Genomic DNA, 26,934 nt, shown 5'->3' with positions numbered 1-26,934 from the left:
TCTTTGATTTTCTATGTCTTGTTTTCTTTCTTAGTCATTTCGTTGTCATTCTTTTTTTTTACTTTCGAAGTTTAATTTATCGTTGGTATCCTTTGCCTCTCCCTCAGAACATAAATATACAACACAAGCGACAAAATAATACACATTTAACTTTTAATTAGGATTTTTTGAAATTCCATCCAACGGAACTGATAGTGTTGTTTAAATATCATATTTTATTTATAGTTTTACAGATTAAAAAAGGCACATGCAGTGACTGTTTTCGTGTGTGCTGTCTAACTAGTTTCAAAATGAGTGATGCATGTAAAACATGACAATCTATGATGCTGCAGTATGACACCATCACAACATTTTTCTTATTTGTCCTTTCTTGAAGACTAACATTTTAATACACATTTCTAAAACGAAAAAACAAATAACCGAATCCGAAGCCACTTGATGTTTTTTATATTCTTAAAGCGGAAATATTCAATTCTATGACATATATATTCTAAACAAAATATTGTGTATGGATTTTCGAGAATCGAAATTAAAGGTCAACCATGTTTATTTTTTCGTCGTTGAAATTCTATCACATTTTATATATTTACAGGCTTTTTTTATATTTGATTGGTTGTATCTCTGGTGGAGTACACGATTCATACATCTGTTTGTTAATGTCTAGATGCAGTTCAACGAGTTCATTATATATCAATAAACAACGTTTCATCGTTTTATGATCCTGCCAAAATGACGTATACTTTACATTACGCTAATAAGTCGTGATGCTATCATTTCCGTTATAGAGTGTTACTGATCAAATAAACATGTTGATAAGTTGAAATCATCCCTTCTCCAAATATGAATTTACCGACCGTGACGGAATATTTGTGAACTTGGAAATGTTCGATTAGTATTAGTCATAAAACCGTTCTATTCACCTGCATGCAAATGATTAAAAAATCAGTGCATTTTCGCTTGCGATAAACAACACCATTCGTATCATAATAAAGTTGAAGTTTGATTGGATAAGCATAGTTCATGTTCGCGTACCCAGATTATTTTTGTTTCGACCTCTTGCAAAGGAAGCAACATTGGTCATGATTGTGCATAAACTTCAGTTTGGTTAACTGCAAAACGAAAATATACAACTTCAAAGAAAAATCTTGACACCGAAAGAAATCTTTATTTCCTTTACATAAACTTTGTATTCTTATTCACTTCTGTATATTGCATGTAGATTAGTTTGTACCTTGTGTGTTTTTTCTCGAAAAAAAAATAATAAAAACGTTGCGATAAATTTCAGCTGGTTTTTGTATCGTCATGAAGGCATATTAGCAGTGACTGAATACGCCAATGACAAGACTAACAATACAAACGAACCGGGTCGAAATTGAACAATTCCATATTTTGTTTATTATATGATGATTACATCTCAAGGCAAGATTCGTACAAACCAAATTGCTATCACCACTATTCAAAGATAAAATAAAGTCATGTAGTATGTTTCACATAATTGATTTTTGTATCTGTTGTCGTAGTACTAAAGCGAGATACTTTTTTCTAAAAGTCCAATCAGACTGCTAGCTATGTCATCCACGGCAATTTAATGGATCCTTTTGGACCTGAAAAGATAAATTAACAAGAAGCTCTTGCAATGTCTTATCAATATAATGTAATACTTTCAAACATTTTATAGAAACGAAATTTGAAAGTATAAAAAAATCTACGATCGACACCAAATTCACGAATGGACATAAGATACATATTACATGCAACAATGTTTCCTATCTTTTATGGACACTGCATCACGTAGCATTTTTAAAGTAATGGTATGAAAACTTTTTTTGGTCCTATACACAAATTGATAGTTGTGAGTAAATCAGTCAAGAACAAGCTACCAATTAAAAATTATCAGTATTGATGACGGCTAAAAACAGCTGATATTTATTGTTAATAATAAACATTTTGAAAACATCTTTTTAAATCAAGTATGAATAATAATATAGAACTTTCATGTAATTTCAAGAGGGAGAAATCGTCAAATCTGATATAAATCAAACATTAGTTTGTATCAACCAACTTAAACCAACTGTCATATTTCTTACGTTGAACAGACATTTTCCAAAGATCACGATGGGTTGAAAAAGTCTAAACAAAAAAATCAAACTCCAAAGTTAATTCAAAAAGGAGGAAGTCTAACCCTTATACTGCATTTTTAATATATTTGAGGAACTTTACATATCATGCATTACATTTTTTGTAGAAAAAAAATTGAAAAGAAACATCGACTTATACATGTTATATTTGACGCACATCTGAGCAAATACGAAATGTTCAATTTCAACTGTTATCGTTCCAATGTGACCCTAACGAACTCAGTGAGGAAATGAGGTCGAGATATGATAAATCTGTCTCTTTTTGGACATAAAAAGTTACAAATTTCGAGTAAAGGCATGCTATACAGGGCGTAAATTAAAAATACTCAAGTTAACATCCGTATGTGCAATGTGTTTAGTTAAATATCTTCTTACGATTAAAGCAACTATTCGGACTTTCATCCTCTCTGTTTTCGCATTCTGGTTGGTTGTTGCAGAACCAACTATCATATATGCAATTCGGGTCATTTGCGGAACATCTAGACATTCCAGTAGGGCAAGCTCTGTCTGTGAAAATAGCGTTAAGATTTTAATAAACAATACATATACGTCATGAAATTACAGTAATTCCAAATACATTGATGACCCTAGCTCCCATGTTATTACAGGAGACCTTAATATTGTCCATGACCGACAGTTGAAATCATTCCTCAGTAATCCCTTAAATGTCATCCCCAGTCAATTACCAATTGGAATGAGTTTGATAACATCATCAAAGATTCACTCTTTGCTTACTTCACGAAATGGATAAATCGAGAAAAAGCTGACATAAAATCCTTCGATTATTTTTGTTCAATTCAGAAATGAACATGGTTGATATTCGTATTCAACATTTTAAAGAACATGTTACTCCTAACAACAACCATAGTTGGCCGATTTCTGGTATCAAATATAAGATAAAAAGAACTCGCCAAGCAATTTATGTTTGTCCCGGCTGATAAGGCTGACAATAATATCATTATTGTTTGACGTAATTTTACATTGAGGTTCTGCAAAAGGAAATCACAAAATTAACCAACATTCTATTTGACTCCATTTTCGAAAAATGACATCTGTAACAACTATAAACTTTTAGCTACCTCTAAAAGCAGAACCGAATAATATGAAAGTTTCAACTATCACTAGTAGCACGATTTCAGTCTGAAACGGTCATTTTGGTCTGATCATATCTTAATCGACTGGATTTACCGCTAGAGAAAAACGTCAAGACTTTTAAGAATTTTTCAGACGCCGTTCCGATCGATAGTCGCATCAGGTAAATCAGTCCGTTAAGACATGTCAAGATAAACAAGATTGAATCTTCTAGCGAGCTGTTAAGACCCGTTACGACTGATTCAGTCGAAATCAGACCAAATCTCAAAATTAACGTTCAAAATTGTCAGACCATGTTAAGATCCGTTCAGTATGTCGGTATGATACTACGAGTTACGCCCCTTCTGCTTGATAATGCATTTTAGATTAAGATATATATGTATTAGAATTTAAAATGTATCTCTCGAATAAATAAAAAAATAATTAAAGATTAAATTGTCTGTTGATTCTTTATTTCTGTTGTTGTTTTGTTGAAAAAACTAAAGTAATAACTTATTCGTCTATATATGTTGCTTATTTTTTTAATAAATGTTAGTTTAGTTTATTTATTTATATACTTCTTAAATGCAAGGACGTATGTTATTTGTATACTCACAAAAATGTTTGCTATACATTTAACCTTAAAATGTTGTGAACCCGGTGTGAAAATGTTTTTCGTATTTGAAAATCAGTAACGGCAAATCTTAAACGTAACCTAAAAAAACAAGGAGATGTGGTATAATTGCCAATGAGATAATCCACTGAAATGAAGCGGAGGCAAATTAACGCTTGCGTATTATTTTTATGTCAGATGCTTTAATTCGTTTTCTGTTGATATGTGCTAGTTTACTATTACCGTTGTTGCTGATTTTTTTTTTTTTTTTATTTCCGTGCGAGTTACTATATTAAACTTTGAAAAGCTTCTATTACCATATCTTTGTAGTACAATATATTATTAAACAATAATTTACTTTACACAGTGGTGCGTCTAAACACCACCAAGGTCGCCATAGTACATGAAGCTGCTGATACTGCATTCAGTCTGTGTCGAGACAGTGTTAAAACTATATATAAATTACCACCGTATACAGATTTTGATTAAAAAAAATGTATCCTAATAATTATTTTCCTACCCATGTATATATAGTAGTTATGGCATAAATTTGAAATTTTCCGTTTTAGTTATAATGATTGAGTTTAATGGCACGTGCTAGTAATCAACCGGGTCAACAGGTAACAAAATCAATGATCCATAACGTATGAAAGTACATGACTATTTTGCAATTACACTCAAAGGTGCCGTAAGGCTAAAGGTTAATAAAGAATTAATGAATTTATGTATACGTATTAGTATTTATAAGCTGTTGATGTTTGATCGTCATTTTTAATATATGCTATGTTGTATATTCAATAAAATAATGAATCTGAATCTATTATAGCTTAGTATGTGTAGTTTAAGATTCTTACAATATTATATATAGTGGCTTCTTTCTAAACACTATACCAAAAGATAATGAAAAATATTTGAGCGCTGCATGGCAAACTATTAAAAAAACATGTACGGTTCGGAAGTTTGTTTAGTAGTCAACAGAAACTTTTCGCTTCTCTACTTATATAGTTTTGCGAGTATTCCTTTAGATTGTGTCAGTTATGTAAAGTGGTGTGTATTTGTATTCTATTTACTTAGCAAAATTGTATCACTATATATACATTTTGTATTTCATAAGTATTTATATATATATACTATAAGTTGTGTATTGTGGGTTTACGGGATGATTTCATTTTTTAAATGAAAGTAAGGTATTGTCATTATACTATGACATGGAACCCACCAGTGTAGTTTTCACGCAGCATAATATTTATAAGTAACTTAAATGTAATTAACATGAATTTTGAATACTAGTAAATCGAAACATAACGGGAGTTAGACGCATGGATCCCCCGGACCTATCAGTTCTTTTCTCGGTTTTGTTTTTAAAATTTTTTAATGTTGATTTGGTTTTTATATTTCGATTTATTTTGTACTTTTATATAATATACGGTAACTGTAGTGTATACGTGCTGCCAGACGAAAGATCTATATGTGTCCTCTAGATGTCTTTTTTTTTGTGGATTGGTTGCTTTGTCATTGACGTTTAACACACAACTTTTATTTAGTGTGATCTATGTAGAAATTCAACGTACTTAAGAATGAAGGATGCAAATCCAGGCTTTATATAAAGATGGTCATTTAAGAGCCACACAATTAAAAGAATAAGAAAAATATAAGTGTTGGAATAACATATACACTGGTGATATATGTAAATTGTCGGAAAATATAATTTTTATTTAACGAACTTCGGTAACTGGACAAAAAGAGAGGTGCACCAATCTTTTCTCCTTTTGTGTAGCGAGTACAAAATGAACTGATCTGAGTTATTTCGTATTGCATTTCTTTTAAATAATAAAATAGCACGTGCTCTATCTTAAAAAAAATGCTCACAGTGCAGTGTACTACTTTTCAGACAAATTATAGAGCAGTATAACAGCTCGAACTCAAAATGTGAACCATTCTATGTTGCGGGTTGGGGTCTACAGTTTAGTTTGAAAGCTTCAGTCATACAAGTGTTTTACCCTTTTTATTTGGACTAAATCACTACTTTATCTTAAAATTCATCACCTAAATTTTCAAACATGTACTTCTTTTTAGTTGATGCATAAAATATAAAGAAAGAAATTTGGAAGATTATAACTAGCATTATACACTAACAACTACCAAAGGCTGATAAGTATGCCATCGAATCATTTGAAACAAACACACACACACACACACACACACACACAATATTCAATATGGAAGCGAAGTAACAGTATAGATAGATATAAGAAGATGTGGTATGAGTGCAAATAAGACAACTCTCCATCCAAGTCACAATTTGTAAAAGTAAACCATTATAGGTAAAAAAAAAAGTCAAAACTATTTAGTTGTACAATAATTGGCTAATTGCAGGGCTAATTCATATATTTGTTCCAAGTTCAAGTTTAAAATCTCAGGTTTTTGATGTCATCGATTTCATCGTTCCCGGTGTAAAACAGTCCCTGACTACCAACGTGGACTTATGTTACGAACCACTATCACACAGTTTTTACAACCGGAGCCCGTGTCATTACTCATAAATGTCATACAGGCAGTTTTGTATTATCTGTCTTTTGTTTACCCTGACTGATTTACTGACAGAAAGAGCCTAAATATTAATCTTACCAAAAAATACTTTGTGTACAATTATTTGTCATGTATTCGTCAAACTTTATCTATTTATTTGATGATTTGAATTAACCTCACAACGCACGTGTCAATAAATACAATAGGTGAATTATAGTTATAAACAGACGTAATGATTATACAAGTAATTATCATTATTTGTCTGGAATACACATACTTGTCATACTTATCCCCAAATTAATCTGCTTTCCCCCCAAGGGTAGCGCTTATTTCATACGGCATGGAGATTACTAGAACTCGCTTGATTGGTTATAAGCTTTTATTTGGGACCAAACTGTTTTTGTTACAAAATCAGATATATTATACTAATTCTTCATTCATCTGTACAAAAAAAAACACAAACGAGAACTAGAGAACGAAGTCGACCAATACACAAATAACACACATTTTTAAATAAGCTTTTTTATTACAAGCAAGCTTGTTCGGGGTTATATTTTATCTTGAATTTAATCAAAATACATAAACAAGATGTTTTTATGTCCTAGGGTTACGTATTCTCTCGCGTATTTGACATATACATTTGATCATTTTACTTGAAAATCGTCGTTTATAGCGTCGTAAGTATGCAGCAACGGATGCAGACATAGTGAGGCCGTTTGTGTGTTAGGTTGTATGAACAATATTCATTAATTGTTATAAATTTCAATAATGTCTACTGGCGATCTAACGAAATATTAACCAAAAGTGTTGCCTTGTATTTTTATAGACATCGAATTAAATTCCGGTCATTACGGAATATGATCTTCAAAGATACAATTTACCAAAACGAAGTAACAAATACATTATTTTTTTTTATATCAATGTGATTTTCGATCGTCAATACAGGTTTTCTATGTGAAAAATTGCTATATTTTCCAGGAATGCAGTAGAGTATATTTGATTTCAAACACATACAAATCCATCTAGACTATTCAAAATTGCAAAACGCAAGCTGAAATCGTACCAAGTGATTATTATTTTTGCACACGACATCTAGGCTGTCGTCTCTCCTCTAACAGTAGAGTACAGCTGGTTGAGTATCAATATTCAAGATTCAAGATTTTATTCATAACCTCAGACACATACAGGTGTACAAGAGGACAATTTAATTACAAACATAAGATAATACATAGCGAGACATGACAGACGAAACACAAATACACACTTGTCAGTATATTATAAAAGACAATTGGTATAATTAGTTTAAGTATTCTATATTTTTTTTCACGAAAATTGATAACTTCTTTTGAACGTGTACGTTACATATAGACAGCAAACCAGTAAATTTGTTCTTGCATGGATTCATTACATAATAATTAAGTATAAACTTTGATCTAAGAGCAGGAACATCGGCATTTTTACAGATAAACCATATATGAAACTCATCCCCTGTTCCCTCATTACATAATGTACATATTTGACTTTCCCTCGCAACCACCCCCCCCCCCCCCCTTACCCACCCCCCCCCCCCCCTCACCCCCCTTTTCCCCCGTCTCAATAGGTAACTTCAAATTCGAACATCGAAGTTTAGATATATAATATCTGTCCTTAGGTAATAATCGTAATAGATATGGTTCTCTGGGATAGACGCATTGTGAAATTAACCGTGGATATTATTAAATATCTGTAATAAACATAATTTTAATGTTTTGATCGTGTAATGTCTTAATTTTTAAGGTTACGCGGGTTCATATTAAGCGAACACAATTGGTATGAACACATTTCGGGATACGTGTAGAATATATTAAAGAAACTTTGAATTATAAAGTTTTTTCGAGGATTTTTAAAGTTACACATACAAATCCTTGTTATGTTTTTGGAATAGGCTTTTAATGTAGAAAATATGACATTTATATATAAAGTACATGTAATTCTTTATAAAATGTAGAATGGTGTGTTTTTGGAACAAACTTCTCGTCAATGAAAATAAACTAAGCAGTATACTTTATCAAATTATGTTCAACTTAAAAGACGATCACATGTTCAAATGGATTGACTATATTAAATCGATTTTAGACAATTCCGGACTTAGCTATGTTTGGACTCAGCAATTGCCATTAGATGTATATCAACTAAAAATCGTTCTGAAAGAAAAACTTAAAGATGCATTTATTCAAAATTGGCATAGTCAAATTGACAACTCATCCAGAGGAGAATTTTATGGTCTTTTTAAAACAATGTTTGGCTTGGAAAACTATCTTGTACAATTATCACCAATCGAACGTGAATATATTTCAAAATTAAGATGCTGTAATGTAAAAATTCCAGTAGAGTTGGGTAGATGGTACACTATTCCAAAAGACGAGAGGACATGTAATTTGTGTTTAAATGCTATTGGTAATGAATACCATTATTTGTTTGAATGCAATTCTGTATTAGTAAAAAGTATCAGAAATCAGCACATTCCAGAATACTATGTTAAATATCCCAGTGCAGCAAAAATGAAAGGACTACTATCATTGGTTAATATTAATGTACTTAAGAATGTATCTTTATTCGTTTCAAAGTTAACGAAACCATTATAAAGTAAAGTAATTATTAATATATTTCATTTCTAAGTTGGTCTATTTATTTCTATGATTGTATGTGATTGTATTTTGTATATATTTACCTCTTGTTTCACATGTCAATGTGACGGAGTGTTTTTAAATAAAGCATATATTGTATATTGTATATATTGTATTGTATGCTAGAAATCCATAAATGAAATTGCATAAATCACAAAGGTCTCTAAACGAAGATTGTCAAATCAAATCTATACTATATGGGTAGGACGCAATTAAATTTTTCATCATTTACAAGTGCACTTGGATTGTTTGGGTTTTATGTGGTGTGCAATGTAAGAGTGGAATACCAAAGTGTCAAAAGAGAGAATATTTTTCGATTAAAACACACCCGGGAACACCAAAAAAGGTTACCAAAGAAGTTATGGGAACTTTACTGATTTCATCGTATATATTTCTGATAGTTTTCCCGACCTATTCACATATTTTCAAACTTGAAAGGTAACCTATTTCAGCGGCACGAGCCTTGAACACGTGACAGTTGTAAATAACAGGTCATCTCACAGATACTATAGTTATAATAAAAGGTTAAAGTACTTACAAAATATGCATCTTGTAGAATGTGAATTGACAAATATATTATTTTCAAGTTCGCAGTCCAAGTCAAACGGAAAATCTGTCGCAAACAATTTTCATACTATAAATCCATTCCAACTATATCATTTAAACACACACTAGCTGGCCTTTTCATTAATTTAGATAATACAAATTTAGCTAAATTTTGTGTATTTACATCAACAGATAAATCTCACACTTAACATCCTAGACGTTTATTAATACTCACTTCAAATTTGGATTAACAATTCATTGATACGGATGACAACGCTTAATAAAATAAATATTATAACTTTCCGTTTAGATTTTAATTGGATGCCCAGCGGTGTTATAATGCCATAAAACTGTTAATGGAAAGCTATCTTGATACATAGGTAAATGAAAAAAAAAAATCAATTGTAAAAAAATTTTTACAATTCCGTGCATTAACCCGGGGAAAAGTTACCACGTAGAAACGCTTGTATAGAATTCATGATATCCCGTAGGTATATAGTGAAACTGATAAAAAAAAATCATTTTGATGTTAACAGTTTAGTTGTCACATGTCTTTTCTGTGACTCATCAATGGTCCATCGACAAATATTACTTGATATATTATTTAGTGATATGATAACATGCAGAGTGTATACAATTATTGTAAAAGCAGAGCATCCTTAAATTCTAGGCAGTTGCTATTTGCCCGCCGGCTAACCGGACGAATAGTAGCAGGACTATTTGTCCGGCCAATACCGTTGAATGTGCATGTCTGTGTGTGTCAAATAATAGTTTTGTCAAAGCAGATTCATACGTGTTTCAATTTACGAGTTTTACCGATGCATGCAAAGATATTTTATATACTGAGTTGAAATGGCCTAGCGGTAGTCTGGTCACTTCGAATGCAACATGCTTAATCAAATTTCGTATTAAATGCAAATTTTGCTTTATCTTTGCAGAGCATACATAAAGTATTTAAAACTAAAATAAGAATTATAATAGCTTTAATAGCAAAAAAAAAAAAAAAGAATCACAAATAAAACAGTCCCGAAAAAAGAAATTCACAAGAAATGGTAATGTAACGGAATTTTGTTATGAAGGCATATTCCATTTATCGATACTATTAGTAACATTCTTGGCAATAAACATTTATTTGTACATATTCTTTAAAAACACACAGAATTTAGTTAGTAATTTCTTTCCTGATCAGAAGATTTCACCTGTTAATCGATCTTAATCTGTGATATTGTATTAACAACCAATAAAGAAAATAGTACTATTCCAATCAACATGTACATGTAGTTTACATCACGACATTACACACAGGTGTCAATATTTACACACCCACCGATAAGTTGTCATAAATATTGCATGTTGAAACAGGGGTTAATTAACGGCTAGTTTAGAAGTCAAATCAAGCTGTGATTATAATTTCTGCTCTAGATAAGCAGATTCAGTAGCAATAAAAAAGATTTTTTTTTTAGACCCGGAATAGGGCTTATATATATATTCTTTATTCTCACAAACCAAATTACAAAGGTATAGAGATAATTATACATATTTCAATACAATTACATAAATAAATAATGTACGATAAGTAGATAGAGGCATTCACAATTGTTCACCCAGAAAAGTTCAATTTGTTATTGATCTCCTTGATATGTTTACAAAGTTCATTCAGTTCTGTACATTTTTTGGAATTCATTAAGTCATAAAACTTCAGCGTGTTGGGTCTATTTCTATAATGAAATGCAATACATTGTTTTCTACAGTTATCAAAAGCTGAACAATGGCGTCTAAATTACACAATACACACTTTCTGTTTTCTCTTTCTATGTTTTGCCATCTTCCAGTTTCTATTGGAAATTTCATATTCAGAGTTCGAAATTTAAGAAATAAAGATATCTGCCTGTCATCCAAAATACTTAAATAATTCTCAAACTCCAAAGTATCTTTAAATAAAAGATAATTTAATGCTTTTGGCTGCCCCCCTGTGCCCCCGATAAATTCACCATTGCTAAGGGGCATATTATAAGTCCTTAGTGCACTTAGAAGTCCTTATCGGTGTTTAGACGGCATATTATAAGTCCTTATATTGCACTAAAGAGTCCTTAGAAGTGTTTAATATTCCACTAAAAGGACTAAAAGGGGTGCTATTACATGTAAAATAATTTCATACAGTGGCGTATTGTTAATCCTTAGTGCACTAAGGAGTCCTAAGCAGTGTTTAGACATACCGTTATATATATGGTAAATTAAGTAGAATGTATTTTTGGACTGGGGTGTAAAAGATATTTAAATCTGACAACACGAATGTCATTTGAGATCAAACCACATCTCCTTATTTTTATATGTGTTTTTAGATTTATTTGTGTTTTATGTCCAAACAAAATGTGCTGCCTTGGGGCCAATATCGTTCCTATTTTGGGTTTTTGAAAAAGAAGCATTTAATGAATAATTGCGGCTTTTTTTTTTCTTATTTATTAATATACAATTAAGACGGCGTCCCCGAAAAAAGCGTTCCGAATTCACTCCATATTTCTGAATTTATCAACATGATGCAATCAAGATGAAAGAAATTTTAAATGTTTAGTCAAAACAAAAAATACCTTTTTCAGCCAAAATGGTCCTTAGGAAAAGATGCACACAAGAGCTAACAGTTCACCTTTTGTTATATTGAACCGATTTGAAAGTCAAACGTAACGTACTTTATCACATATTTGTTACGAATACGTTGGGTTTTGCATATGTAATAACCTCAAAATTGCCCGGGGCAAAAAAGAGGTTATTGGTTATTGTGCCCTGATTCCAAATGACGTGACGTCATTGCGTCCTTAACGACAATGGCAACTTGTAACAAGGCACAACCAACAGTTATAGATTTAGCCCCAATTATGCCAAATTCTGGCGTTTGTGTATTGCCATATTCCAAAATAAGTGGAAATGTGACAATAAATTTCTATATGGAGTTATGATAAAAACTAAATTTGAAAATGGGATAAAACTTTTGTGATAAAATTTTTAAGATTTTACCTGTTATATTTCATTAAATTGTTATAATTGAACTTTTTTCTCTTTTCTGCAGAACTTAAATATGTGATAAATTGATTATAACATGTCTTTTCCATATTGGCCCTGGTATCATCCCTCGACCCATATCGTCCCTCGGCTAAAGCCTCGAGGCCAATATGGGAGTCTCGGGATGATACCAGGGCCAATATGGAAAAGGGCATGTTATAATCTATACATATTTTGATAGATACATTCCGTATTTCCCAAAATGAATGCTTGGATGATATTGGGTTTTCTTTTATTATTATTTGAAAATTAAGTCCTGGTAAATTTTTTACAACTGAAAAACCATCGAAACCATTTTTAGTTTGACAGTCTATTGTTGACGACTTTTTTTGTTTATTTGTAAGGTTGAGTTGCTGTCTCCCTAGCGTATCTATCGCATCTCCTTTTATTCATATAGTGTTTTCGTATATGTACGCGACTTTAATATCATCATTAAAATCGTGTCATTCACACAATACTTAACGTTGCTTTATATTCTCTTATTTTCACATGATTAATATACAAATAAGAAGATGTGGTATGATTAACAAATTCGAATATTTATAGTATATAACCTCGCCATTTTCATGATCACAAAACTGTTCAATGTGTGTGACATTGATCTTCAGTTATGGCATTTTTTTTTAATTTGAGTTAATATTGACAAACAATCGCAGTTTTTACACGATCCTTCGTTTGCTATTCCGTAAACAAAGTATTTCCTTCTCGAACTTTAACGTTCTTTTTTCCGCAATTATTTTTAAAAGAATTTCAAACCAATTGATGGACTTTTTCAAAAAGATGTTTGTCTCATCTGTTAGCTAGAGTAATAATGTGTTGTACATATACATACATGTTGAAAAAAATGTAGATATCTATAACAAATTTAGCAGTTCAAATATGTATTCATGGTATTCATATTACTATCAGAAGTCCATTACTACTTATCAGAAGTGCATTTTCAAAATTATTTGTTGGGCTTGATACAAATTATTTAACGAATGTCCAAGCGGATAGTCTACTGAGAAACGTTACGCAGTGCTGGTAATTCATTTACCTTTATAATTTTAATTTTCACATCGAAAATCGATTCAAATGTTCATATGAAAATAAGAAGATGTAGTATGGTTGCCAATGATACAACTCTCCTCTATAGACCAAGTGACATAAAAGTATAGAAAACTAGATCATTTTATGGTATTCAACAACGAGCAATACCCATAATAGTAAAAGTCCCCGAAATGACAAATGTAATAGAATACAAACGGGAAAACTAACGTCTTGATTTATGTACACAACTATTATGTAAAAAACGAAAAACAAAAATGATATACAGTAACAAATTTGAACAACAACGTGACTGATTACAGCAGGGGCGGATACAGCAAACGGGTGTTCCAACTTATTTTCCCCTTGACATGTTATATGAAGTGCACATATTTGCACTAATACAAGTACACCGCGGCTGATATGATTAAATTATACCTCAATTATAAATATATATATCTCTCTCGGTGCGTGCCTGTGTATGTGTGGGTGTGTGTGTGTGTGTGTGAGGGTGTGTATGTATGTGTGTAATTATGTGTGTAAATATATGTATATAGCCTGATGATATATTTGATACTGATGAGGGTTGTATATAATGCTACTTAAGTATTTTCGTTGAAAAAAGATGCATCATGTATGACATGTTGTGTGATTACTTATTTAGTTAACAAATATTATTGGTACTAGTATTCACTGTATTTTACTGCATGTATCATGTGTATCATAGCACAGAACGACCATGGCAAGGATTGAGTACTCAAAGTCAACTATTCCTTTTTTATGATACTGTTTCAGACTATGACTAATATTATTGGTATTTAGCATAAGTAAAGTCTTTATTGTCATATAAGTATAGTACACTGAAAATCGACCATATATTTGTGACGAATACAATGTCAGGCTTTTGTATGCTTGTATTTTATTCCAATATATATAGTAGCAGAGACATTGTATTATATGTCTCTGATAGTAGTAATATTGTTCATCAGTACTGGAAAGTAATTATGATTTGCGAAAAAGGCAGTTTCGTTATGTGGGAAGAATCATAAAAGTGTTGTTTTTCTAAATTCTATATATTAACGTGGACATTGATTCGTAGATAACTCAGATTGAAGAAATTTATCTGATTATGTACCCACGCGGACTTCAACGAGAGCACCTAGATGAAATTTTTTTTTTAAATCAGTCAGGAACATATATATGTTTGATATACTGTTCCAAGAATCAGTCAATCATTTTTTTTGCAGTTTCTGTATATTCGTATTAAATTCCACAAACTTATGATAAGGTAAAACACATTATTTAAAAGCCCCCATTGGGTGTAAGCCAGGGCTGACCGTGCGAGGTCTTTATAGCCAGTGACCAGTATTATAATTTTACACAGTTTGAATAGTTCATTGAGCTGTTAATCTATAATTTACAAATTTTAGCAAGACTAAACTGTTTACACAATGAATTCAACTAGTGTCAACATCATCTATATCAATTTTATTATTTAACACAAAATTGTTTTATATACAAACTATTTTAAATGTCGGTATAATTATATTTTTTTTTATACCGAAAATGTAAGATGCATCAATTTTTTCTATGTAAACAATAAATAATTACTGTTCCTTAGACACACGTGTCTCTATTTAAATAACGAGTACAAAAAAGGAAAACAGAAAAAGAGAAAAGGTAAATATATACAGGAATACAGCAATTCGATGCATATAATAATGACAAATTTAAACAGAAATGTAAGTGATAATTTTTCATCACAACTTTGTTTAAATCTATTTATGTTCTATTGAATTGTTTTTAAAACATCTTTAACTTCAAGGCTCGCGCCTATGAGTGCAATGCGGACCTTTTCATTCGCATTCTCTTTCCATTTAAAAAAAAATCCCCATGTATTTGTAAGAGACCAAACTTTACTGACACGTTAATTGTGAATATTTGTTGGAGGTATTTTCTGACTTAAATCGATAAAGTTTGTAACGGATTAACGATAGATAAACGGGGATGCTGTTCTGCTTGAGTGATTTACCTTACAAAAAGGCGGTCACTTTAAAGATTAAAAGGATTTAACATCAGTTTAATGTCGTTTATTGGGGGCGTGGCTGATTAGTTTGACACAGCTTAACCACATATGAAACTAACTTGAATGACCGCAAGGGAATCTATTTGACTGGTATTAAAATAATTTGATATGGATTGAAATGCATTAAAAACAATTTTTAATTTTTGTCAATCCTTAACTAATGATAATCAACCTTTTTTCAATGTAGTTAATACCTTTTTGGTCAAATTTGGGTTACTAGTGTGAGTATAATTGAATTGTTGTTGAAATTCTGTAATATGAAGGTTTTACTAGTCTACAAATCACATACACTTTACATTATTAAAAACTACATTAAAATGAAGTCAGGTAAAATTAACCATGCCAGATAGATGATGTACACCTTACAGTCATTCCATACCCTAAATTTAGTGGTTTATATACATAGTATCTGAGAAAAAGACCAAACATCCAAAGCATGAAAATTACACATTGTCCAATGAACCATGAACATGAGGTCATATATGGTCAGATTAACCCGGCCATTCAAACATGTGCACCTTACAATCATTCCATAGCATGCCAAAATAGTGATCCTATACATGTAGCTTATAGCATCTAAAGAAACATTGGAAAATATTCAAACCACAAAAACTAAACATTGTTCAATGAACCCATGACAGGTCAATGTCTGATGAACCCTAGTAGGCTACCAGTCAGACATAATACACTGTACAATTGTTCCATACATCAAATAAACATATAGTTGATCTACTGGCATGACTGGAGTACTGCTTATATATATATATATACAACTGTATATATATAAAAGTTCACCGTGTACGCTGAGGCTGCAGGTTGGACAGACAAACAAAAACGAGACCAGCTTTGCTGGTGCTTGGAGGACAAGGCTAGTAATTTTTATACAGTGCTGCTGGACTCTAACAAAGACATTGCTTTTAGTGCAGTAGTGACTAAAATGGTGAAACGCTATATATATATATATATAAACAAGTCAAATTGAAAACGACGTTCAAACCTATGATTGCGTTGGATAAAAACCGCAATTTTTATACGTGTGCACGCAAGAAAAATTTCTTGGTAGAGGGGTCTAAATACAGCACAAACAACATTTTCCAAAAGACCAAAAAAGTGAAAAAGTATATTTTAACAAAACGCATTTGACTAACAGGTCGAACAACTGATGTTCTTAAACCCTGCTGACTGCCATTGGCGATTGCCAAATAAACGGATCACAAGATGTAACAAAATGGATCTTTAAAAATTATTAATCTCATATATATATATATATACAATGTATATATATATAGTATCTGCGAAACAAAATTACCATGTGACTATAAAATAACCTTAGTCTGACACTTATCCATGAAATAAAGTCAAGGTCTGGTCAACCCAACCTGATAGACAAGTAGACCTTGCAAGATACTCATATACAAAAAAATGTATCCAATTACTCATATAAGAGAGCATTTCACTGTTAAAAAAAAAACAGTATTTTTTTCATACAGTCACTGAACCATGAAAATGAGGTCAGGTGCAATGGACATTTAAGTATAATGACAGACTGAAACTTCATAGCATATTAGCTATCTGAATACAAGATAAGAAGTATCCAGATCTTTTAGCTTTTAAAATGTAAAGCTTAAAACAAAGTTTACATGTACATCATCACCCCCAGATTGTAATACCTATTTCTTGCATATACCACCAACTTTTGTCGTAGGTGAGACAATAAAATGATACTTTGAAGTACATGTATTGTTTAATATGCTTGACCAGTATAAAATGCAAGTTTCAGTATGACCAATAATTTATACTATTATCAATATTGTACATTCAGACTCTTATAAGTACAACAAGCAGTCATTTGACACTAACCAACAAGCATGCGAGGGCTGTGACAGACCCTCATGGGTAGTCAAAGTTGTTTAACACCCCCTGGTGGTACATGTAGCTCACAATAGCAATGACAGCATTAACTTCAGATGTGATGTACTATAAATTTCACAGAAACCAGAAATTCTCATTGTCCAAATTCTTATTTTAAATGAATAATTATCCAAGGTATTCATGAATTCAGATATGATGCACTATGGAGACACCTAAAAATCCCTAGGGACAACTGGTTGTGTCAGTCCTGCAATACAATTGAGGATGAAAAACATTTTCTTTTGTATTGCAGGAAAAACGCTACCATTAGACTAGTTTTTATTGAAAAATTAACAAAGGCTAAAAGTATAGAAAATTTTAATAGCCTCAATGAAAATGAAAAAATGATAAATCTTCTTTGCCCATCAACACAAAAACAGATAGAAAGCATATGTTCCTTTATAAAAAAAGTCATTGGCACTAAGGATAGGGGACTCATAATTGAATTTTGAACTATTTTCATTAATTTGTTTAATATGATTATACATGCTTTTTTCTTGTCATTTAATGTATATAATTATTAATGTTGTTTTTGTCACAAATCGTATAAGTTGGTTTATATGGCAATACAAGTTTGATTTGATTTGACTATTAGTAATCACTGAAACTATGAATTTTCATTATTCCAATTTGCTATTCTAAATGAATAACTATCCAAGATATTCATGGAATTCAGATATGATGCACTATTAATATTCCCAGAAAACTATGAATTCTCTTTATTCCAAATTGTTATTTCAAATGAATAATATATCAAAGGCATTCACCATGTTCACTGTCATCAAGTAATGTAGTCTTTCTTACAAACTATAAGTTTGCTAGGTGTTCAATTCACAATTTTCTTCTTGTCCAATCTAATACGAACATCCCATCAACATCATGGCATAATGCTGTAAGCCCTATTTGTTATTTACAAAAGCAATAAGTAAACACAAAATTATGAATTAATCCACTGTTGCACAATTAGCAGCTATGCGAGTTACTTAGTGACATCTATATATATTTCCTATATCATGTATATGCCGGCTTCATAATCTGGCTGGGAATCATGCTCAAACCAATGTGAATTCTACAAAAAAAAAATATACATTAAGAATAAAGTACTGAAACTAATCTAATATTGTATATATTTACTTGTATTTATCTAGAAGAAAAACCGTCAAGTCTAATTTGCTTGATAACAAAGTTCTATGACTAATACAACTGTATTTATGACTTATACAATTGAACTTATATATAAGTCCCATATAACATGTATAACAAGAAGATTAAATCTTTCTTTGGGGTTCTATTTTTAAAAAGATATTGTCTCTCATTCTACATTAATGTTTTCTCATGTGTGTACTTCATTGAAGGGTTACTGTCTAATTGAGGCTAGCACTTTACATTTGTTTTGATCAATTCTTTAAAGTCTGACATAGTTATTTCTCTCTAAAACACAACAGCTGATATTTCTTTTGATCATTTTGATAGGAATAAAATTACTACAAAGTTAAGTTTAAAGATTGATTAAAAAAAAAACAGAAATAAATGCACTGTTTCTACCTTACAGACTTTCCTTTTGTCAAGTGCATATATATATATATATGAAAGAATTTTGTGTCATAAATGAATAAACCTTTTTTAGGTAAAGCATGTAAATGAAGAATCTTTATCCAAAGGTTAACCCTCTCTTTTAACATTTTAAGCAACCTAAAAAAGGCATATATTTCCTTCTAATATTTAGTATTAAACCTTGAGTTAATTTGACATTTTCAAAGTTACCCAGTATACTTTACCAGAGACATATATATCTCTGTGTATATATGTCTCTGACTTTACATATTACAACTTGTATTAAATAATGCTTTGCAGTTTATTTTCCCCAGACCACACATTTTCTTTATTTTATATTAGTTATTTACCCATTTTTATGTTGATAAATCAATACTTAGATAACTTTTAAAACCTGTATTTTTTATATATATATATCCAAAATACCAGAATAAAATTATATCCTGTTGGTGCTGCCAGGATTTAAAACTATTAGAATTACACAGTTTTGTCAGCATTCAGAGAAAATTTCATGGTGTAAACACAGCTATTTTTGTTGAAGTGTATAGATGAACCTTAAATTTAAAACATTGACATACAATATGTATAGGTCCTGTAATAGGCCATCCCGCACAACCAAACCAATGCACCACATGTTGGGTTTAACAGTAAGAAGATGAACAGGGGTGGATCCAGCCATTTTTAAAAGGGGGGGGGTGGGGGGGGGTCCCAACCCAGGATAAAGGGGGTCGGTCCCCTTTCAAATGCATTGATCCTCCAAAAAAGGGGGTCAATCCCAGGAACCCCCGGCCCCGCCACTGGATGAAGACCAAGAGTAACCTTTTTTCTATTACTTTCAATTGTCACCCTTGGGATGTACATTTGAAGTACATAAGTCATAATTAAGGGTTTAAATGACATAATTTCATAAGCATGACAAAGGGGAGGGGAATGGTGTCATACATGAATTTCAACGATGCATAAACTTTTTACAAGCCTAAATCCTAACGTTGCCTTGGAACATGCCACTATGCACGAGTGCGATGATATATAACGTTGATTCATACCTGTAGGAACAAATGTGCAGATTTTTCCTTCAAAATCTTGGATCCATGATTTATTTATTCTGATGGACATGCTTTAAAATATTGTTCATTTCTACTCACCGATTGCAATATTCAGCTCAGCTTATATTGTACCGTAAGTTTCCCTTCTACGATTTTGTGTAAAATATAGTTTGCCGACCTGCTTTTCCGCCGACAGAATGCAACAAAAATAAAAGGGTACAGTAACGTTAAATCGTTTACGGGTGAAGAATTGTTTTCCGTTTTTTATAAAACTTGACAGATTTGATTAATTATTATCGGAAAATGTTCCTAATGGATAGTAATTCAAATTAAACCAGTTTCATTATGCTGTATAATATATATGTAACTTAGTCATATTCTTTAAATTTACTTCACATACACCGACGGAACATTTTCACTTCCGCATAATCATCATGATAATTTATCAAATATTTTTCAAATATAAATTTGAATTTATGAATTCATAAACCATCATCTCCAATAATATATAAACTCTATTTTTAAACGAAGGCTTCTGGCATGTAAAACAAGTTATAAAAGACTCTAAATAGACAGAATAAAAAAATAAAAGATACCTTTCATGACGGCTTAAGGAAAGTCGAATACACTAGTCAAACACGATCGCAAAATATTTAAATAAAAAACAACAGCAATATATTTTTTTTTAATATAAAAAATGTTTTATAATTACATAGGAAAAAGTAAGAATTACAATTTTTTTTTTTTAATTAAGTAGACATGGTAGACTATCAAAGTAACACAAACCGTCTTCTTTCTAATTCGTATTTTACTCTTGAAGGGGAACAACCCCTGATACACACTGGGAAAGTTTCACCCGTTTTGTGTCCAAATTATTTAAATCTGAACACGACTGAACACGGTCTGACTACATCTTGACGTAATTTTGTATCCATGGTCTGATTTAGACTGAATCAGTCGTAACGGATCTTAACAGCTCGCTAGAAGATTCAGTCTTGTTTATCTTGACATGCCTTAACGGACTGATTTACCTGATGCGACTATCGATCGGAACGGCGTCTGAAAAGTTCTTAAAAGTCTTGACGTTTTTCTCTAGCGGTAAATCCAGTCGATTAAGATATGATCAGACCAAAATGACCGTTTCAGACTGAAATCGTGCTACTAGTGTATGTGCAGGCTTCTGAAAGAGAGGTGAAAGAAACCAGATAGGACATTCAAACTCATAAGTCGAAAAAGAAACTGACAACGCCATGGCTAACAAAGCTGCACAAAACACCTTACAAATATAGATTGATTTCGTCTTTAAGCCATTGTTCCACTACTAAACTGACTATGACTTACTGTGCCCCACTTATTGCGGACTAGTTTCTGTATTGTTACGAGTTACAATTTATGACTAAAATCAGCAAAGAGTCATCAAAACAACATATGATTCAAACATTTTATAACACTTTTAGATATATGGATCTCAAAAGTTAACTAAACCCTTAAACAGACTTAATCAGAATGGATATAGTTACGATACAGGTGTCGGTCATTAAATTTTTTTTTTTTTTTAATTAATATGATTCATTCTTTGCATTGGAATTAAACACATTTATTCTAAAACCAGTAGTTAGTATGAATAGACTCATCATAGATACCATGATTGAAATTTTGTATTTGCGCCAGACGCGCGTTTTGTCTACCAAAGAGCCATCAGTGCCGCTCGATTCCAAAAAAGTTAAAAGGCCAAATAATGTACGAATTTGAAGAGCATTGAGGACCAAAAATTCCTAAAAATACAGCTAAGGTAATCTATTCCTGAGGTAGAAAAGCCTTAGTATTTCAAACATTTAAAGTTTTGTAAACATTTAATTTATAATTATGACCATATCAATGATAATTCATGTCAACACAGAAGTGCTGACTACTGGGCTGGTAAGAGATATTAATCAAGCGGAAAGACACAAACATTTCCGTACTTGATATATATGCAGAGATTCTTTGCTCAATATTTTTTTCTGTAATTCTTCTGACATAGACATACTAATGTGCATTAAACTGTATTACTAACATCTTGTCAAAATATGATACATGGAATAGACAGCTCAAAATAACAATCAAAGAAAACAGGCTTATAATTTGTATAAACTACTAGTATTGCGTACTAAATCTATCATTTTATTCAAATGATGAAAGAACTTTTATTACCTTTTGTACAAATCTTTGGGTTTTCATCCGATTTATCCTTGCAGTCAGGATATCTATTACAAAACTGCATTTCATAAATACACTGAACCTTATCTTCACATTTCACCATTCCAATTGGACAGATACGATCTTTAAATAAGATGTAAAGAAATTAGAATAAGTTTATGCATCTTAAACCCTTTGACGGATTTCCAATTACAATTTCGCATGTGTTTAGTGCATGGTTTAGCTATATTTGAGTATGCACCAATAACAGAAAAGAAAACACGTAAGTTAAGAAGGATTCAGTACTGATGATGATTTTTACAAAATTGCCAAACCACCATTTCATGTTATGTTTTAGGAATACATATCCTTATATTAATATAAATCCAACATATATGAATCACAAACTTAGTAATTACTTTTTTATACAATAAATCATAATCATGTGAGCTTTATTGTAAATAATATCAAACTCTTTTCATTTTTGTTTTTCAAATCTCGTCGGCGTGTTCTGGTACCTGTGTAATTAATTTCAAATTGCATTGCATTGCATCACATTATTTAACCCTGACTCGATAGTAACTGGATGGACATTTTCTACTCTTTCTTTGGTAAGAGGATAAAGTAATCAGTTTAAAGTGATTGCATTAATCTGTTTTCAAACAAATTAAACACAAATCAATTTCGTTACATGTTTGAAATTTCTTATTTTTCTTGCGTGGAAATGCATGGTCAATGTAACACAACTCTATAACTAGTATTTATTGTGTGTTAATACTATTTCAACATGCAACCACTCGTGATAGTACTTTTTGTTTGTGTTAATGTACCTAAAGCAAAAAAAGAAATACCCTTATTGATACATGTTTATAAATTAAGTTTCTTTCCACTGACTGTCTTAATATGCCTGAAACAAAGACAACTTAAACATATGATCGGCAACACAACACACACTATACTTAGTGAAAACATATGTAATGAAAACTAATCTGTTAAATATTTGATCAATGAAAAAAAACCAAATGACATCATAGGCTTTTTCATTACTTAAACCTTTCGGTTATCATCTGTTTGATTGAAATAATATCAATCATTGATTCATGCGATTCAAATAAACATACTCTCTACACACAAGTCTAGATTCTCGTCTGAACCATCTGCACAATCTGCGAAGCCGTCACATTTCTTAAAATCGAGCACACATTGGTATCCATTATCACATTTGGACATTATGTCACCACAATTATGTGCTGTATTGAAGAAAAAAAAAAGACATTATCCGAAAGATGAAAACTGAGGAAGTGGAGCAAAACATATTAAAAGGGATATTCACACACATTTTTTTTGTAAGTCGATGACAAATAAAAAACGAAATGGGAAAATAAGAAGATCTAAAAAAAAAAAAAGTGGTACTTCAGACGCTTTGTTTACAAAAATAAAAACAAAAAAAAACATCCATGATACTAGAATAAATAATAAACAAGTCATAGGGTACCAAACATAACTCGTATTTTTATGCAATATACACATACACATAGCGTATGATTTTTGATTGTATTATCTTTAGTATTTCAGGCAATTTAACGTGTTGTCATGTAATTGCAAGATACATTGACATCTTCTATTGTTTTATAGATATCTACACTAAGAAGAACACGACATATCAATTTATTTTTAACGTTATTCTAAACCAGAGACTTTAAAAAGCCTGTGTCGCTAACCTAGTTCTATGTGCAACTTAAACAATGGACACTCTTGAACATTGAATACTAGATTAGAATTCATCACCAATGTTGATCTTGTATTGCTGATATTATTTATTGTTTAAAGCTTCTCTCTATCTTCTTTAGTTTTACCCCCCCCCCCCCCCCCCCTCATCAAAAAAGGTTATAAACTTGTCATTAAGGGGCAATCACTCTACTGTATATGTAGATTCAGATTTTGTCCTGTTTTCAAACAACGTAACTTCCGGAAACCAGTGAGCTGTAAAATGCAATAAAACGTAAGTTGAACTTTTCAGCACAAGTTAGATTTATTCAAGACAGGCAATACATGCATTCGTATTCACGTCATAATATAACTTATTAACCTGTTTTGTTATCTTCAGCAAGAAATGGAATATTAGTGAATGTCTGGTAATTGGCGTAACTCATTTTTGTCATCGTGAAATGTGACGTAGTTTCTGTATTTTACCCTGCTACTTGCAACGATAGAAAATTCCAATCTTAATAAAAGAAGTAAATTACTTTTACAAAATTGTTGTTCATCCTCTGACTCGCCATTACACATCTGTTCCCCGGAACAAATCATTGACTGATGTACACATTGATGACCATTAGGACACTTTGCAAAATACGGGGTACATTCGTAAGCTAAAATATTAAACCAAGAAATAAATAACTGTTTGACAAATTACTTAAGGAAATTCGATCAATAATATGAATATCCCCCTTTGATGATTCCATCGAATGTATGAATATGAAACGATGGCCTGATGACGCAACACCAAAATGCATCCACTGCGTGATTTACCACAACGCTCTGCTATATATAAATTATTTCAATACAAAAAAGTGAATATTGGTATTCCGGTTTAAAAAATCCAGTAGTCTTAAGCATGTTAAGCATTACAATGCAATTATTGTATTTCTTAATTGTGCATTCACATGAATCGTTTTATATTTGAAGATGTGTTTTGGACAATGTTTTTCCTCCATTGTTATTTTGTAGTGGCTACGTACATATTAAGTGCCAACCTGCCTACGGATCAGGCAGTGTTGAAAACAAACGAAAACCCACTCAACTTTAAATTAATTTAAGTTTAAAATGTTTATTGGTACATGAATATAACATTTGTTTCCTTTTTCTATTCTGGTATTTCAAGATATGATTTGACCAACTGAGGGGAGACAAGAGTGATCTAGAAATTTCTCGATTTGGCAGACACACAGAAACAAAAAAAAATACCATTTCTAACTCAGGACGAGAATAACTTCAAAATAGGTTGTTTAGCTTAGTGGTTTTTTTTTCGGCCATGTTTTGAAATTTTTATAAATCGCCTGATTCTTACAAAGACTGCCACTTAATTATAACAAAAGCTTAATGACACGTCAGAGTGTATAGCTCATTTGCGTCAGTGTTTTGAAAGAAATATGTTCCCTATTATTTTCATTTGATTAAGTATTATTATCTGTATGTCCTATTCACCAAACTTGATTGCAATGTTTTCCACACATATGTATGACTGATATGGTTTATATGTTAAAGAGTCAACATTGGAACAACACAACAAACCAGACAAAACAGTTAGTACATGATATAGTTTAGATTTGATATCAAAAATAGCATAATGTTATTGATACTCAAATTGCTTATTATTTATTAAAAAAAAAAAAATAGATAAAATTGTGAAATGAACGGATCGATATAAAAAAGAAACATGAATTCATCGACGATTTTCGTTTTATTTCTTTGCTTGATTTTCATTTTTTGTTTTTGGAATTTGAAAGGTGCAAATTGTTAACAGAAAAAAAATTAAAACAAATTAATTTAAAATTCTGCTATATTTTGAAATTAACATTTTTTTTACACGGTTCAACGGAACTCAGCTACGAACAAAACATCGAAATATTCATTGCAGTTCTAAAACTCATAATGAATAAGAAACCGTTTGTCAAATGAGAACAAACGTCTTGTTCACACATCTACAGTGAATATTTATATCTAAAATATTTTGGTCCGTACCTCCAGCACTTTACTACTGTATTACTGATGTACAGTGAATTCATTTATTATTTAGGGTTCCAATATCGTGGATTAAGGATAACTTAAAAAATATTTAATTTCGTGGTTTTGCAGAAGTCTGCACACAAGCCTATACACAAAGTTGTATTCGTTGAACGTTCAATTTCTTGGTTTACCTGTACCCACAAAATCCACGAAAATTAGTAGTCAACGAATAACAATGAATCCCCAGTATCTGATTTTTTTCTCTGTGTTGTGCATATTCACAAATTTCTACCTGAACAAAAATCTGTATCATTATTCGAACCATCTTTACATTCTGAACCGGGACCAAGAAAATTCCCAGCACACATATAAAAAACACGAATACACTGCAGTCCGTCTTTGCATTTTACAAATCCGACAGGACACGCATAATCTACAAGGGAAAGCAGATTTACCGTGTGTATGTATGTGTGTGTGAATGTGTGTGTGATCTAAAACGAGTAGAATGTTGAATGTTATCTTATTATCTAAAGACTCATTGTTATATAATTGAAAGCTATTTGGTTGCTTTTCAGCGGTATTAGATGTCACGAATATTTAAATATAACAATCGATATATATTTTTTAAGACAATGTGTGACGCTATGAGTAACAAACTTAAGTAGATGTCCACCTAGATACCATTTAAGTTTTAATATGTTATTATACAATGTTGACTGTTGTTTGTTCACACAGTGTGTCAATATAATGTAATTGTAAGCGACACTCATACAAGTGAGATATT

General features: G+C 31.4%; 2 protein-coding genes across 18 annotated transcripts in view; both read right to left on the bottom strand.

Moving 5' to 3' along the window:
* LOC127708932 (low-density lipoprotein receptor-related protein 2-like) overlaps nt 1-26,934 on the bottom strand; it is a 423,265-nt gene that overhangs the window by 314,222 nt on the left and 82,109 nt on the right. The gene's annotated exons all lie outside the window — the stretch shown is intronic.
* LOC127708936 (low-density lipoprotein receptor-related protein 8-like) lies at nt 1,426-26,560 on the bottom strand. The gene is made up of 6 exons (XM_052214148.1): nt 26,443-26,560; nt 24,668-24,793; nt 23,543-23,671; nt 22,437-22,565; nt 2,514-2,645; nt 1,426-1,604 (listed from the first exon to the last, which is right to left on the bottom strand). Exons 1-6 carry the CDS (start codon nt 26,516-26,518, stop codon nt 1,567-1,569), a joined length of 630 nt encoding a protein of 209 aa, XP_052070108.1. The 5' UTR covers nt 26,519-26,560; the 3' UTR covers nt 1,426-1,566.

This window comes from Mytilus californianus, unplaced genomic scaffold (genome assembly GCF_021869535.1).
Source record: "Mytilus californianus isolate M0D057914Y unplaced genomic scaffold, xbMytCali1.0.p SCAF_7, whole genome shotgun sequence".
NCBI lineage: Eukaryota > Metazoa > Mollusca > Bivalvia > Mytilida > Mytilidae > Mytilus > Mytilus californianus.
Note: the sequence above shows the minus strand (reverse complement) of the source record. Positions and strands in the feature narration are given on the sequence as shown.

What these genes read in the sequence shown, in the direction of transcription:
- LOC127708936 (XM_052214148.1), bottom strand. Translation starts at nt 26,518, where the DNA reads ATGTGTGCTGGGAATTTTCTTGGTCCCGGTTCAGAATGTAAAGATGGT. An exon ending in TGAACAACAATTTTGTAAAA is followed by an intron (nt 23,672 to 24,667) that starts GTAATTTACTTC and finishes TCTTCAATACAG; the next exon opens with CACATAATTGTGGTGACATA. An exon ending in TCCGAATAGTTGCTTTAATC is followed by an intron (nt 1,605 to 2,513) that starts GTAAGAAGATAT and finishes TTATCTTTTCAG; the next exon opens with GTCCAAAAGGATCCATTAAA.